This window comes from Mustelus asterias, chromosome 1, assembly GCF_964213995.1.
Source record: "Mustelus asterias chromosome 1, sMusAst1.hap1.1, whole genome shotgun sequence".
In the NCBI taxonomy this organism is placed as follows: Eukaryota; Metazoa; Chordata; class Chondrichthyes; order Carcharhiniformes; family Triakidae; genus Mustelus; species Mustelus asterias.
In genome coordinates this window covers 96624920-96638651 of record NC_135801.1, presented here as the reverse complement: position 1 = coordinate 96638651, position 13732 = coordinate 96624920, and the positions used below count along the sequence as shown (strand labels likewise).

Genomic DNA, 13732 nt, shown 5'->3' with positions numbered 1-13732 from the left:
TTCATTGCAGTGTTAATGCGGTGACACTAATTAATAAAGTAGCAAATAAAATAATTCCAAGTAAAGAGGACTATTTTCATTCTGTGGGGTGTTTGCTGGGGTCTTGCTGGCTTCATGTGTGACTACTCATGTCGATCTGCCCGGAAGGTCCTGCTGCAAATCGGATTGTGCCAATTCAGCACAGGGTCAGCGGAAACCTCGTAGAATTCTCCGGCTTTTCCACCAATTGACCACCAAAGTGAAACAGGGGGTTCAGGTGAACTAATTTCCCTGGCCATTTCTCTTCCAAGTGTGATTTCCTAAACCCCAGATTATTTCTAATACCACGAGAGCTACAACACACACAGACTGAAGGGAAACAAGGGGAGGGATAGAAGGGGAAAGGGGGAAACGGGATCACTCTGCACCCACTGGAGGTAGTTAAGGCTGATCCACTGCTTCCCAGGAGGGTCCTTTGCTCCCCCGACATGAATGGACCATCCTGTTCTGCTACAGTGCTCTGTGGTCCGTTAAGTTATGTTCATGATATAAAACTAAATAAGTATCAAAGCATCCGCACAGAAGCTCATTCATTCCCAGTGCCGTCGTTTCCCGGTGCTGCGCTGCTCTGTGTTTACGGGGCGGGTCTGAATGTCCCTGGGGTTGGGACTGAGATCTCTGGCAGGTGGCCCACTCCACCCAGCTCTTCAGTTTACAGGCTGCTCACTTGACCAAGATTTCAGAGCACAGCTCCGGCCAAAACCCCCGAGCGACCCGAGTACAGCGGCAGCAGCCTGGAGCATCGCTGCTTATCTTCCAGAGGACCCAAAACAAATGAGCATTAACTTCATAACAACGACATTTCCATTTTAAAATAAATAGATTGTGTCTGCAAGACATCAAACATCTCTTGTGTGATTTGACACCGCCACCTGGGTTTATCGGAAGTATATTGAACATTGGAGAGGAGAATGGGGGAATCTGGCAAACTTTAACATGGATCTATGGTCGCGGCAACTGCATTGGTGAAAAGAGTGAGAAAAGCAATTGGAAATGGAGACGGTTTCTCAGCTTCTTCTGAACCTGACCGAGATGCCAAGTCCAACAGGTACAGCCCAGATCAAAAGCAAGCCGGGGAACTGCCAGGATGAAAGCTGTGAACAAACCGCACAGCCACCCAAAGGTGACGAGAAGGCAGAGATCCAGACATGGGCACACGCGCGATCTGTCAGCCTAAGCCTTACCTCCTGTTGTGTGTGTGTTTTTCTCTTTCAGATGCGGATCAGACTGTGCGGATATTCCTTTACTGTCTGTTCTTCCTCCTGGGTGTGCTGGGGAATGTGCTGATCATTGCTGTCTTACTGAGGAACAAGCGGCTGCGGACTGTAACGAACACCTTCCTGCTCTCCCTGGCCACCAGTGACCTGATGCTGTGCCTCTTCTGCATGCCCTTCACCCTCATCCCAAACCTGCTCAAGGATTTCATTTTCGGGAGCGCTATCTGCAAAGCTGTCGCTTACTTCATGGGTAAAAAAAATCCGTCCCAATGTGTAGAGCAACCGCTGTGCGGCGGGATAGATAAGTAAATGACCAGAACAAAACTTTAATTCCCCCATTTCCTTTCAACTTCACTGAGAATGGTGTTGATTTATAGAATTTAGTTTTAAGTAACTGCAAAGTTTGAGACTGAATAATTCGCTTAGTAAAAGTGGATATTTGTCATCATTTTCGCAAGCGTAACTCTTTAAATCTATCTCTCCCCACGTAATAAACCATTTCTTTTCTCTATACACGTTTGGGGAAAACGTTGACGAAATGTTCGTCATTGCAATTGAATATGCTACCAGAAAGACAGTTTTAATAATATCAAACAGCTGTTATCTGTATTTACGTGTTAAATTTGCTAGGCGGTTAATGTTTGAACTATGCTCATGAATGCTTGTAGATGTGGTGCCAATCCGATGGGTTTCTTTGTCCTGGATGGTGTCACGCTTGTTAAGTGTTGTTGGAGCTGCACTCGATCTGGGAAATGGACAGTACTCCATCACACTCCTGAACTTTTTCAAGCTTATTTATTTTTAAAGTTTATTTATTAGTGTCACAAGTCAGCTTACACCGCAATAAAGTTACTGTGAAAATCCCCTAGTCGCCACACTCTGGCGCCTGTTCGGGTACACCAAGGGTGAATTTAGCATGGCCAATGCACCTAACCAGTACGTCTTTCGGACTGTGGGAGGAAACCGGAGCAGTCACAGGGAGGACGTGCAAACTCCACACAGACGGCGACCCAAGCTGGGAATTGAACCTGGATCCCTGGTGCTGTGAGGCAGCAGTGCTAACCACTGTGCCACTGTGCCGCCCTTTGGCTTGTAGATAGCTGACAGGCTTTTGGGAGTCAGGGGTTATGCCGCAGAATTTCATAGCCTCTGACCTGCTCTTGTAGCCACAGTATTTATATGGCTGGTCGAATTCCGCTTCTGGTCAATCGTAACTTTGGGATATTGATAGTGGGAGATGCAGCAATGATAAGGCTATTAAATGTCAGGGGGAGGAGGTTAGGTTCCTTCTTGTTGAAGATGGTCATTGCCTGGCACTTGTGTGGCATGATTTCACTTGCTACTTATCAGCCCAAGCTTGAATGTTGCCCAGATTTTGCTGCAGGCAGGCACTGGCTACTGTGATAGCTGGGGAATTGAGAACGATGCTGAACTTTGTGCAGTGATCAGCAAGCTTGCCCACTTCTGACTCATGAAGGAGGAAAGACCATTGATGAAGCAGCTGAAGATAGTTAGGCCTGGGACACGACCCTGAGGAACTCCTGCAGTGATGTCTGGGATTGAGATGTTTCACCATCACCAACCACGGCCATTTCCCGTTGTGCTTTCTATGAATCGAACCAGTGGAGGGTTTTCCCCCTGATTTCTATCAGCTTCAGGTTTGCTGGTGCTTCTTTATGCCATACTTGGTCAAATGTTGCCTTGATGTCACTTTCATCTGATCTTCAGAATTCAGCTTCTTTGGCCATGTTTGGACCAAGGCTGTGATAAGATCAGGAACCGAATGACCTTGGCAGGATCGAAACTAAGCATCGCTGTGCAGGTTGTTGCTACTAAGAGTCCCTTGAGAGCACTGTCAGAAACACCTTACATCATTTCATTGATGATTGAGAGCAGACCAATGAGAAGGTAATTGGATGGATTTATCCTGCTTATTGTGGGCAGGATATACCGGAGCAATTTTCAATGTTGTCAGGTATGTGCCCATTTGCATCTGTATTCATACAGCTTGGTTAGGGGCCTGGCTAGTTCTGAAGCTCAAATCTTCAGTAATGCAGCCAGAATGTTTTGGGGCTTTCGCTGTACCCAATGCCTTCAGCTGTTTGTTAATAACACATGGAATGAATCAAATTGTCATAAGACTGTCATTTATGATGGTGGGGACTGGCAGGAGGAGGCAAGATGGATCATCCACTGGCATTTCTAGCTGAAGATGATAGAAAATGCTTCAGCCTTGTCTTTTGCACTGATGTGCTGGGCTCGCCCATCATTAAGAATTGGGATATTTGTGACAATTCCTTCTCCTCCTCCAGTTAGTTGTTAAACTCTTCAGCACCATTCATGACTGGATGCTGCAGGGCTGCAGTAGTAGTTTTCAATGCAATAAGTTTCCTGATTGAGAACCTGCAGTATTACCATCTTATTGAAGATCTCTTTCAGTCCAAAGTAAAGTCTCTGATTTACATTATCAATAAATTTCAGTTTAATTATCCATTAATTCACAGAAATAGCTTTCCACAGGTAGAATAAGATTACAATCCAGCTACCCTACTGCTATTATCCATTAAATTGTATGAATCCCTTCAAAGGCATTGCAAATAAATGTGCACTAAATGAAGATGCCTGCTCTGACTTAATATAAACTAGTATGTTGTATGTTTATTTTAATCTTCCATCTGATACTGCACCAATACCAACAATACTGCGGATGAATAGCTTGATAATCATAAAACAGACCCAATAATCAATTCAGTTGCATCCACCTTTACACTTTTGCTTGAACCATTCCCCAATCTCCTCTTCCTGATCTTTCCTGTTGATCCATGAATGCTAAAACCTAAACAAATCCTCCAGTTCACAGTGAGGCACATAAAAGTGATGCTGTTTATTAAAATTCATTTGAACTTTGCTGACAGGGATTCATGTCAGGGTTTGATTGTTGGGCAATAACTATCCTTTCTATCTCAAAAAAATGTAGTAACTCCAATTTCAAACTAAGAGGGATTGGGAAGAGTGGTATAACGGTGTGAGAAGACTTTCTTGCGTCTTTATTGGTTATTTAAGGCATGAAATCTTTTCACAAATCTCCAAATAGGAGATAGGAGGAACTTCTTCACACAAAGGGTTGTGAATCTGTAGAATTCCCTGCCCAGTGAAGCAGTTGAGGCTACCTCATTGAATGTTTTTAAGGCAAGGATAAGTAAATTTTTGAACAGTAAAGGGATTAAGGGTTATGGTAAGCAGGTGGGTAAGTGGAGCTGAGTCCATGAAAAGATCAGCCATGATCTTATTGAATGGCAGAGCAAGCTCGAGGGGCCAGATGGCCTACTCCTGCTGCTAGTTCTTATGTTATGTTCTTAAATAAGGTGATACTTCCTCTTGCCTTGTGAAATACTTGTTGCTAGGTGTGATTTTAAATAGCCTCATGCTTTTTAATTGTTTTCTTCTAAATTCTAAATGGATGTGTATTGGGACAGATTATTGATAATAAAAATTACAACATTAATAAATAACATCAAAACTGAGAATGTGAATAAAATGCAGAACAGGTACACCTTTTACTCCATCAACTCTATTCAATCCAGAGTCCATAAAATTAATACATGTGAATAAACCTCTGAAATATAGAAGTCCTTTCTTGACACCCATCTGTCTCAAAGTACTAAGCATATTATTAACATTGAAATTAAGAGTTTTAACATTAAATAGTTAATTAAAATATATCTCCAAATGTTTTTTTGCAGAATTAGCTGCTGTGAAATATCTTTCTTAGATATAGAAGGGGGATACCAGAGCACTGGAGAATTGCAACTGTAAAACAATTGTTCAAAGAATGGGTGTAAGGATGAGCACAAAAAATTCAGGCAAGTTAGTTTAACCTTGGTGGTGGAAAGTTTTAGAATTCATAACCTAGGATAAAATTAAATGTTACTTGGACAATTGTGGGCTAACTAAAGCAAATCATGCAGAAAATATTAATGAAAATCATTCTAGGGATTATTCAGTTACATGGATCATTTGATGAAGCTGGGTCTGTGCTCCTTAGTGAAGAAAAGATAGAGGGGATTTTTGACGGAAGTTTTCAAAATCATAGGAGGACTGGACAGGGTAGAAAGGGAGAACCTGCTCCCATTCAGAAAAGTTGAGGACCAGAGGACACTGATTGAAGGTGAATGGCAAAAGAACTGCAGCGAGTGATTAGGATCTGGAATGCAATGCTTGAGGTGTGATGGAGGCAGGTTCAATCATGACTTTCAAAAGGGAACTGGCTAATTGCCTGAAGAGAAAGGAATTGCAAAGCTATAGGGAAAACGAGCTGTGATGTTCTTGCAGAGAGCTGGCATGGGCATGATGGGCTGAATGGCCTCCTCCTCTATTGGAACCATTCTATGATTCTGTGCAAAGTCTCACAATACCAGGTTAAAGTCCAACAGGTTTATTTGGTAGCACAAGCTTTCGGAGCACTGCTCCTTCATCAGGTGAGTCACTCACCTGATGAAGGAGCAGTGCTCCGAAAGCTCGTGCTACCAAATAAACCTGTTGGACTTTAACCTGGTGTTGTGAGACTTCTTACTGTGCCTACCCCAGTCCTATGCCAGCATCTCCGCATTATGATTCTGTGAACACCTTCTGTTATATAGTGCCTTTAATGTAATAAAACATTTCAAGGCACTTCATGGGAGCAATATACAATTAAACTATACATTAGCCACATGAGGATTAAAGGGAGCTTCTTAAGTGAGGAGGGTGAGTTAAAAAGGTTTAGCAAGAGGATCTCCTGTGGGGCTGCTTGGAATCAGTGGACTGGTCAGTATTTAAAAACTCTGCGACCAGGTTGAATGAGTACACCACTACAGTAACTGACTTCATTAGTAAGTGTGTAGAAGACTGTGTGCCAAAGAAGCAAATCTGTGTGTTCCCCAACCGGAAACCATGGATGAACAGGGATATCCACTGCTTGCTAAAGTCCAGGTCGGAGACGTTCAAGTCAGGCAACACTGACCTACACAAGAAAGCCAGATACGATCTAAGGAGATCCATCAAAGATGCCAAAAGACAATCCCAGACCAAGCTAGAGTCCCAGGCTAGCCACACCGACCCCCGCCGACTATGGCAAGGTCTGCAAGACACAACAGGCTACAAGATGAAGGCATGTAAAAGTACCAGCTCCAACGCATCCCTCCCTGATGAGCTCTATGCATTCTACACCCGTTTTGAGCAAGAGGTCAGCGAGAGCATGCCCTTCACCCTGGAAGCTCTGGATGACCTGTCTCTGGGGTCTCCATTGCAGATGTCAGAGCAGCTTTCCTGAAGGTCAACCCATGGAAAACAACTGGCCCGGATGGGGTACCCGGACGCGCACTCAGATCCTGCACAGATCAGCTGGTGGAGGTATTCACAGACATCTTCAATCTCTGTTTACAACAATCTCAGGTTCCTATCTGCTTCAAGAAGATGACCATCATCCCGGTACCTAAGAAAAACCAAGGAGCATGCCTTAATGACTAGCGGCCGGTGGCTCTGACATCCATCATTATGAAGTGCTTCGAAAGATTAGTCATAGCACGAATCAATTCCAGCCTCCCGGACTACCTGGATCCACTACAGTTTGCCTATTGCAGCAACAGGTCCACAGCAGACGCCATTTCCCTGGCCCTGCACTCAACCCTGGAACACCTAGATCACAAGGACAATAGGCCAGACTCCTATTTATTGACTACAGCTCAGGCTTCAACATTATTATTCCCACAAAACCCATCTCCAAACTTCATGGCCTGGGCCTCGGCACCTCCCTCTGTGACTGGATCCTGAACTTCCTAATTCACAGACCACAATCAGTAAGGGTAGGCAACAACACCTCCTCCGCGATCATCCTCAACACCGGTGCCCCACAAGGTTGTGTTCTCAGCCCCCTACTATACTCCTTATACACCTGTCACTGTGTGGCCAAATTCCCCTCCAATTTGATTTTCAAGTTTGCTGACGACACCACCGTAGTGGGTTGGACCTCAAACAATGACAAGACAGAGTACAGGAATGAGATCGAGAATCTGGTGAACTGGTGCAGCAACAATAATCTCTCCCTCAATGTCAACAAAATGAAGGAGATTGTCATCGACTTCAGGGAGCGTAAAGGAGAACATGCCCCTGTCATCAATGGACATGAAATAGAAAGGGTCGAGAGCTTCAAGTTTTTAGATGTCCAGATCACCAACAACCTGTCCTGGTCCCCCCATGCCGACACTATAGTTAAGAAAGCCCACCAATGCCTCTACTTTCTCAGAAGACTAAGGAAATTTAGCATGTCAGCTACGACTCTCACCAACTTTTACAGATGCACCATAGAAAGCATTCTTTCTGGTTGCATCATAGCTTGGTATGGCTCCTGCTCTGCCCAAAACCGCAAGGAACTACAAAAGGTTGTGAATGTAGCACAATCCATGATGCAAACCAGCCTCCCATCCAGTGACTCTATCTACACTTCCTGCTGCCTCGGCAAAGCAGCCAGCATAATTAAGGACCCCACGCATCCCAGACATTTTCTCTTCCACCTTCTTCCTTTGCGAAAAAGATGCAAAAGTCTGAGGTCACGTGCCAACCGACTCAAGAACAGCTTCTTCCCTGCTGCTGTCAGACTTTTGAATGGACTTACCTTGGATTAAGCTGATCTTTCTCTACACCCTAGCTGTGACTTTAATATTACATTCTGCACTCTCTCATTTCCTTCTCTTTGAACGGTATGTTTTGTCTGTATAGCATGCAAGAAACAATACTTTTCACTGTATGTTAATACATGTGACAATAATAAATCAAATCAAATCAAAGGATTGCAGAGCTTGGGGTCTTAGACAGATGAAGGCACAGCCACCAATGATTAAAATCAGCTAAATAAACCAGAATTTGAGGGGGCCCCATATATCTGAGGGCTGTGGGACTGGAGATTACAGGAATAGGGAGGGTTTTGAAAATGTGAAGGCTTTTAAGATCAAGGTGTTGCTTAGTGAGAGGCCAAGGGAGGACAGCAAGCACACAGAATGATGGATGTAGGGACTTGGTGTGAGTTGGGGCGTAGTCAGCAGGGTTTTGGACTTGAAGTTTAAAGAGGGTGGGGAGTGGAAGGCTGGAGCAGTGTTGATTGGAATATTCACGTCTAGAGGTAAGGAAGGAATGGATAAGGGCTTCAGCAATGGATGCGCAGAGGCAGGAAGGACTTAGTGAGGTCATGGAGGTGGATAGAACATAAAACATAGAACAGTACAGCACAGAACAGGCCCTTCGGCCCACGATGTTGTGCCGAGCTTTGTCTGAAACCCAGATCAAGCTATTTCCTCCCTATCATCCCGAAGTACTCCATGTGCCTATCCAATAGCCTCTTAAATGTTCCTAAAGTTTCTGACTCCACTATCCCTGCAGGCAGTCCATTCCACACCCCAACCACTCTCTGAGTAAAAAACCTACCTCGGACATCCTTCCTATATCTCCCACCATGAACCCTATAGTTATGCCCCTTAGTTACCGCTCCATTCACCCAAGGAAATAGTCTTTGAACGTTCACTCTATCTATCCCCCTCATCATCTTATAAACTTCTATCAAGTCTCCTCTCAACCTCCTCCGCTCCAAAGAGAAAAGCCCAAGTTCCCTCAACCTTTCCTCATAAGACCTACCCTCCAAACCAGGCAGCATCCTGGTAAATCTCCTTTGCACTCTTTCCAGTGTCTGCACATCCTTCTTGTAGTGAGGTGACCAGAACTGCACACAATATTCCAAATGTGGTCTCACCAAGGTCCTGTACAGTTGCAGCATAACCCCACGGCTCTTAAACTCAAACCCCCTGTTAATGAATGCCAACACACTATAGGCCTTTTTCACGGCTCTATCCACTTGAGTGGCAACCTTCAGAGATCAATGGATATGAACCCCAAGATCTCTCTGTTCCTCCACAGTCTTCAGAACCCTACCTTTGACCCTGTAATCCACATTTAAATTTGTCCTACCAAAATGAATCACCTCGCATTTGTTGGATAAGCAGCCTGCTAATACAGGTAGAGTGGAGGGAGGGGTTGAGAGTAGTGGTGAGATAGGGCTGGATCTAGTCGGTATACATAAGGAAACTAACGTGTTTTTGGATGACATCCTCGAGGAGCAGTCTGTAGATGTGAAAAAGGTTGGGGACATCAGGGAAACCATTGCAGGTTATGATGATCCTTAGAAACCTGTACAAAACATTATCTTTACAGCAACCTTCTGACGTTTTCCAGAATATTTATGGTCCTGGGTTATTTATGAAGTCGGCTACCAGAAGCAATGGATTACACCAAACGTGTTTCTAAAACATCAGAATGAATGGCAATTTCTTCAATGAGAGATCGATTGTTTGGAAAGATTATAAACTGTCAAATGTGCCACTTGCCCATCATGTCACAAAAATGACACTGAGCTTGCTTTTCTCCCTCTCTAATCGTAGAGAGAACCTGGTTACTAAAGATTCCTCATCCCTTCATCCGCACTAACCCATTACACCTCATAAATGGTCAGAAACAAAATTATAACAAGCCACACATGAACTAATGTCGTATTTTCGGAGTTTCCTAGACCTAGGTTAACAATTAAAATTACATTAATTCGTGATGTTTTAAACTTTGAAAGATGCACTTTAAGTTCAGTTAATAGATTAGCTTTGTATTTGGAGAGGAGGTCCAGAATAGTGCAAATTGTTTTCGAATTGCAGATCACAGAAAAGGAAACTACTCTTATTTCTTTCCGTTGTAATATGTTGTCGTTATTTTTAGGTATCTCTGTTAGCGTTTCTACCTTCAGTTTGGTAGCGATTTCTCTGGAGAGATACAGTGCTATCTGCAAACCGCTCAAGTCCAGGGTCTGGCAAACGAAATCTCACGCCTTCAAAGTGATCGCCGCCACTTGGCTGCTCTCAGTTATTGTCATGTTGCCGTATCCCATCTACAACACCTTGGTGCCCTTCACCAGGGTGAACAACAGCACAGGCAACATGTGCCGCCTCCTCTGGCCGAATGACTTCACACAGCAGTCCTGGTAAGCCCCACCTTCATGGATGTTTGAAGATGCTAGAAGTTCAAAACTATGCTCCATGTACCTGTTGTCTAACTTGTCTCATTACTGTCCACTTTAGGTACATTTTCTTGTTACTGACTCTCTTTCTGATCCCTGGAATAGCGATGACGATAGCATATGGACTCATTTCTCGCGAACTTTACAGTGGGATTCAATTCGAAATGAATCGGAGAAAGAGGAGCCAAGGTAACTGAGCGGGTGGGACCTGGAAGAGATGGCGCTTTGCTGCAGAGTTCACTTCTTGTTTCCGGATGAGCTGGAGACAGGTTTCTCGCTGCCAATCTGGGCAGCGCCTGTTGTGTAATTTCTTAAAGAACGATGCAATTCACATCGTTGATCTAGCTTTTTATCGTATTATGCTGCACTTTCTTCCTTTGATTTGATTTTGCCTTTGGCTGCTTCCATTAAATAAAAAAATCTTATTTCAATGCCTGCCACATAGGTGAAAATCTGGTGACCACAATCTCCCTTTAAAAAGAACAGATTGGGTTATGTACAGTTTTAACATGTATTCAAATACGAATCGATGCAGTTTAGGGGAAAAAGACTTTTAGCGTGTCACAACTATGAAAGAGGTAAATAAACAGAACAAATGCATAGCCATTCAACAACGGGCAGTGAGATGGAAAGTAGCCGACTGGAGAATCCTGACTATATCATTCCTAGTAAGAAGTCTCACAGCACCAGGTTAAAGTCCAACAGGTTTATTTGGTAGCAAATACCATAAGCTTTCGGAGCGCTGCCCCTTCGTCTGACGAAGTCTGTGCTTACCCCAGTCCAACGCCGGCATCTCCACATCATGTATATCATTCCTAACATGATTAATGTTGTTTTCTTGTTAATTGCATTGAGGAAAGGTTTTGATAGGAAAGTTACAATCGACATGAAGCGCTAAGTGGAGTAATCCCGATTATTCAATGTTGCACTCTGTTTAAAGTTTAAACATCTTCTTCTAGAGGCGATGCAATTATATGCGGACGTGTATTTGCTTTGGCTGAAATTGAATGAGAACATAATTGAATTTACACATTGAATTGGGGGTAACTATTTCCTAACACAACGTGCATTTTATTTTTGTTCCTGATCATGACACTTTGATTCCTACGAGAAAGTCTACATAAAGTTTATGATAATGAAATATTAAACTAGTATTAATATAGGAATGCAGTTACAGGAAGTTCTGGAGTAGCTGGCTTCATGGCGGCAAATACGTCACGTGCGCTTTACGTCTATTCAGTTCTTTCAAAACTGTTTTCCTACTACAACAAGTAGTAACAACCATAAGCGTGACAAATGTATAATTCAGGGCTCACTTGTACCAATTACTCGATGTAGTTAGTAATCTGGCCTTTGAGTCGGAGATTTGGGGTTCCATAGGCCTGGACTGATTACCCGGGGCTGACACTTCAATAGATGAAGAGAATGTTGCAATGAATGAGTCCCAGATCAGCCTGGTGCAAAAGGCATGATCAGTTGATCAATATCGAAAAAGGAGTCAGATGAAAATGTTCTCGTCCTGTGAGACCAGGCCCTGGTAATCTAGTGCCCTCCTGGAAACCCCAGCAGTGCCACCAGCAGGCATGAACACAGCTACTATGCCAGGATCACCATTCATTGAGTTTTGGTGCAGGAATATTTAACCGTGTCTATTTCTGTCTGTTGGGAAGGGTCCAGAGGATCCTTTGTCCAAGAGAGCTGGATCTGGTCATTTATCTCTTTTCTGCTGACGGGACTAGATGGATGTGAGTGGGGTGTGCTTGGGGGGAGGGGGGGGGGGGAGTGGAGGAGGGATTAACTACTGGGTATGTACAATATTTCAAAAGTAATTTAAGGGTGGCGGCTTTCAGTTGTCATCGGTATATGAAAGGGGCCAAATAAACATTAATTCTCTCCTCCTGGTGTTTAAGTCAATCCTTGACAGTTCTCGACTATGGACTGCTCCAAGGCCTTTTTCATTTCTAATGTTGAAGTAAGAAGATTTTAGGATTTCAAATTATTACCCGGGATTTAAGAAATTCTAGGGGTTTTATCACACTAGAAAGTGTGGTCAGTATATCTCAAACCCAAATTGGTGCACAGCTTTACTTGATCAGTGCGGCAAAAAACGGCATCAGACAAAACTAATTGCAACCATAGAATCCCTACAATGCAGGAGGCGGCCCATCAAGTCTGCACCTATCCCCGTAGCCCCACGTATTAACCACATTAATCCATCTAACCTACACATTTTGGCGCACTAGAGGCCAACTTAGCATGGCCAACCCACCTAACCTGCACATCTTTGGACTGTGGGAGGAAACCGGAGCACCCGGGAAACCCACACAGACACGGGGAGAATGTGCAAACTCCACCCAGACAGTGACCCAAGCCGGGAATTGAACCCGAGTTCCTGACGCTGTGCGGCAGCAGTGCTAACCACAGTGCCGCCCTAAACCACTAACTGTACAAATGCTGCCCAGTCACAGCCTGAGCATATTCTTTTGAGATATAAGGAAAATCTATCCAAATTTTTCGAAATCTTTTCCATGGCCAATGAATCATTTGTTGGGAAGTTTCCAGGGAGTTTCACAATCTCAGATCAGGGATGGAGCAGCAGAATGTAAAACTGGAGTTTGGAGGTGGAATCATATTTGTTTCTATTGCTTCACTGTCGACCTTATATTCTCAGTGAGAAAAGACATCAGCAGTGACAGTAGATATGAAGATGGAGACGGGTGTTACATACAGAGCAGCAAACGGAAAAGAACGGTCGAAATGCAACGATTCCCAAGCAGCAACAGTGAGAAAATGGACAGGCCAAGAAGCAACAGTTCAACAGCAAACCTAATGGCAAAGAAGCGAGTAATTCGGATGTTGATAGTGATCGTGATCATGTTTTTTATCTGCTGGACTCCTATTTTCTGTGTGAATGCTTGGCGAGCGTTTGATAAAATCTCGGCGGACAACTTGCTGTCCGGGACCCCGATTTCATTCATCCACTTGCTCTCTTACACATCGGCCTGTGTAAACCCCATCATCTACTGTTTCATGAACAAACGATTCCGTCTGGCTTTCTTGGCCACTTTTCCTTGTCGCACCAAACGGTGCCCTCAGATCAGAGAGATGGAGGAGGAGAGACGCACAACTACTGGCTCCGCCTCCAGATGTACCTACACCACTGTCAGTGTGTCCAACCCCTCCTGACCCAGCTCCCTAAATCCAGTGTACCATCACTCAAAGGGAATACCTCTGCTGATCCTGCAATAGTTTTGTTTATTATTTTTTAACTGGAAAGCCTTTTTTGGCGATGTTTCGTCTATTGCCCATTTGTTGATTTGAGTGTTTAAATTATAAATATTCGATACAGAACTATAAAAAAATATCTTATTAGGACCATAACCAAAAC

At 43.9% G+C, this 13732-nt stretch overlaps 1 protein-coding gene across 1 annotated transcript; it reads left to right on the top strand.

Annotated features, from left to right (window-relative positions):
• The first annotated feature begins 1032 nt into the window (after positions 1-1032).
• On the top strand, positions 1033-13530 carry cckar (cholecystokinin A receptor). The gene is made up of 5 exons (XM_078237240.1): positions 1033-1162; positions 1255-1506; positions 10047-10308; positions 10406-10533; positions 13016-13530. The coding sequence occupies exons 1-5, from the start codon at positions 1033-1035 to the stop codon at positions 13528-13530; spliced, it is 1287 nt and encodes a 428-aa protein (XP_078093366.1).
• The last annotated feature ends 202 nt before the right edge of the window (positions 13531-13732 follow it).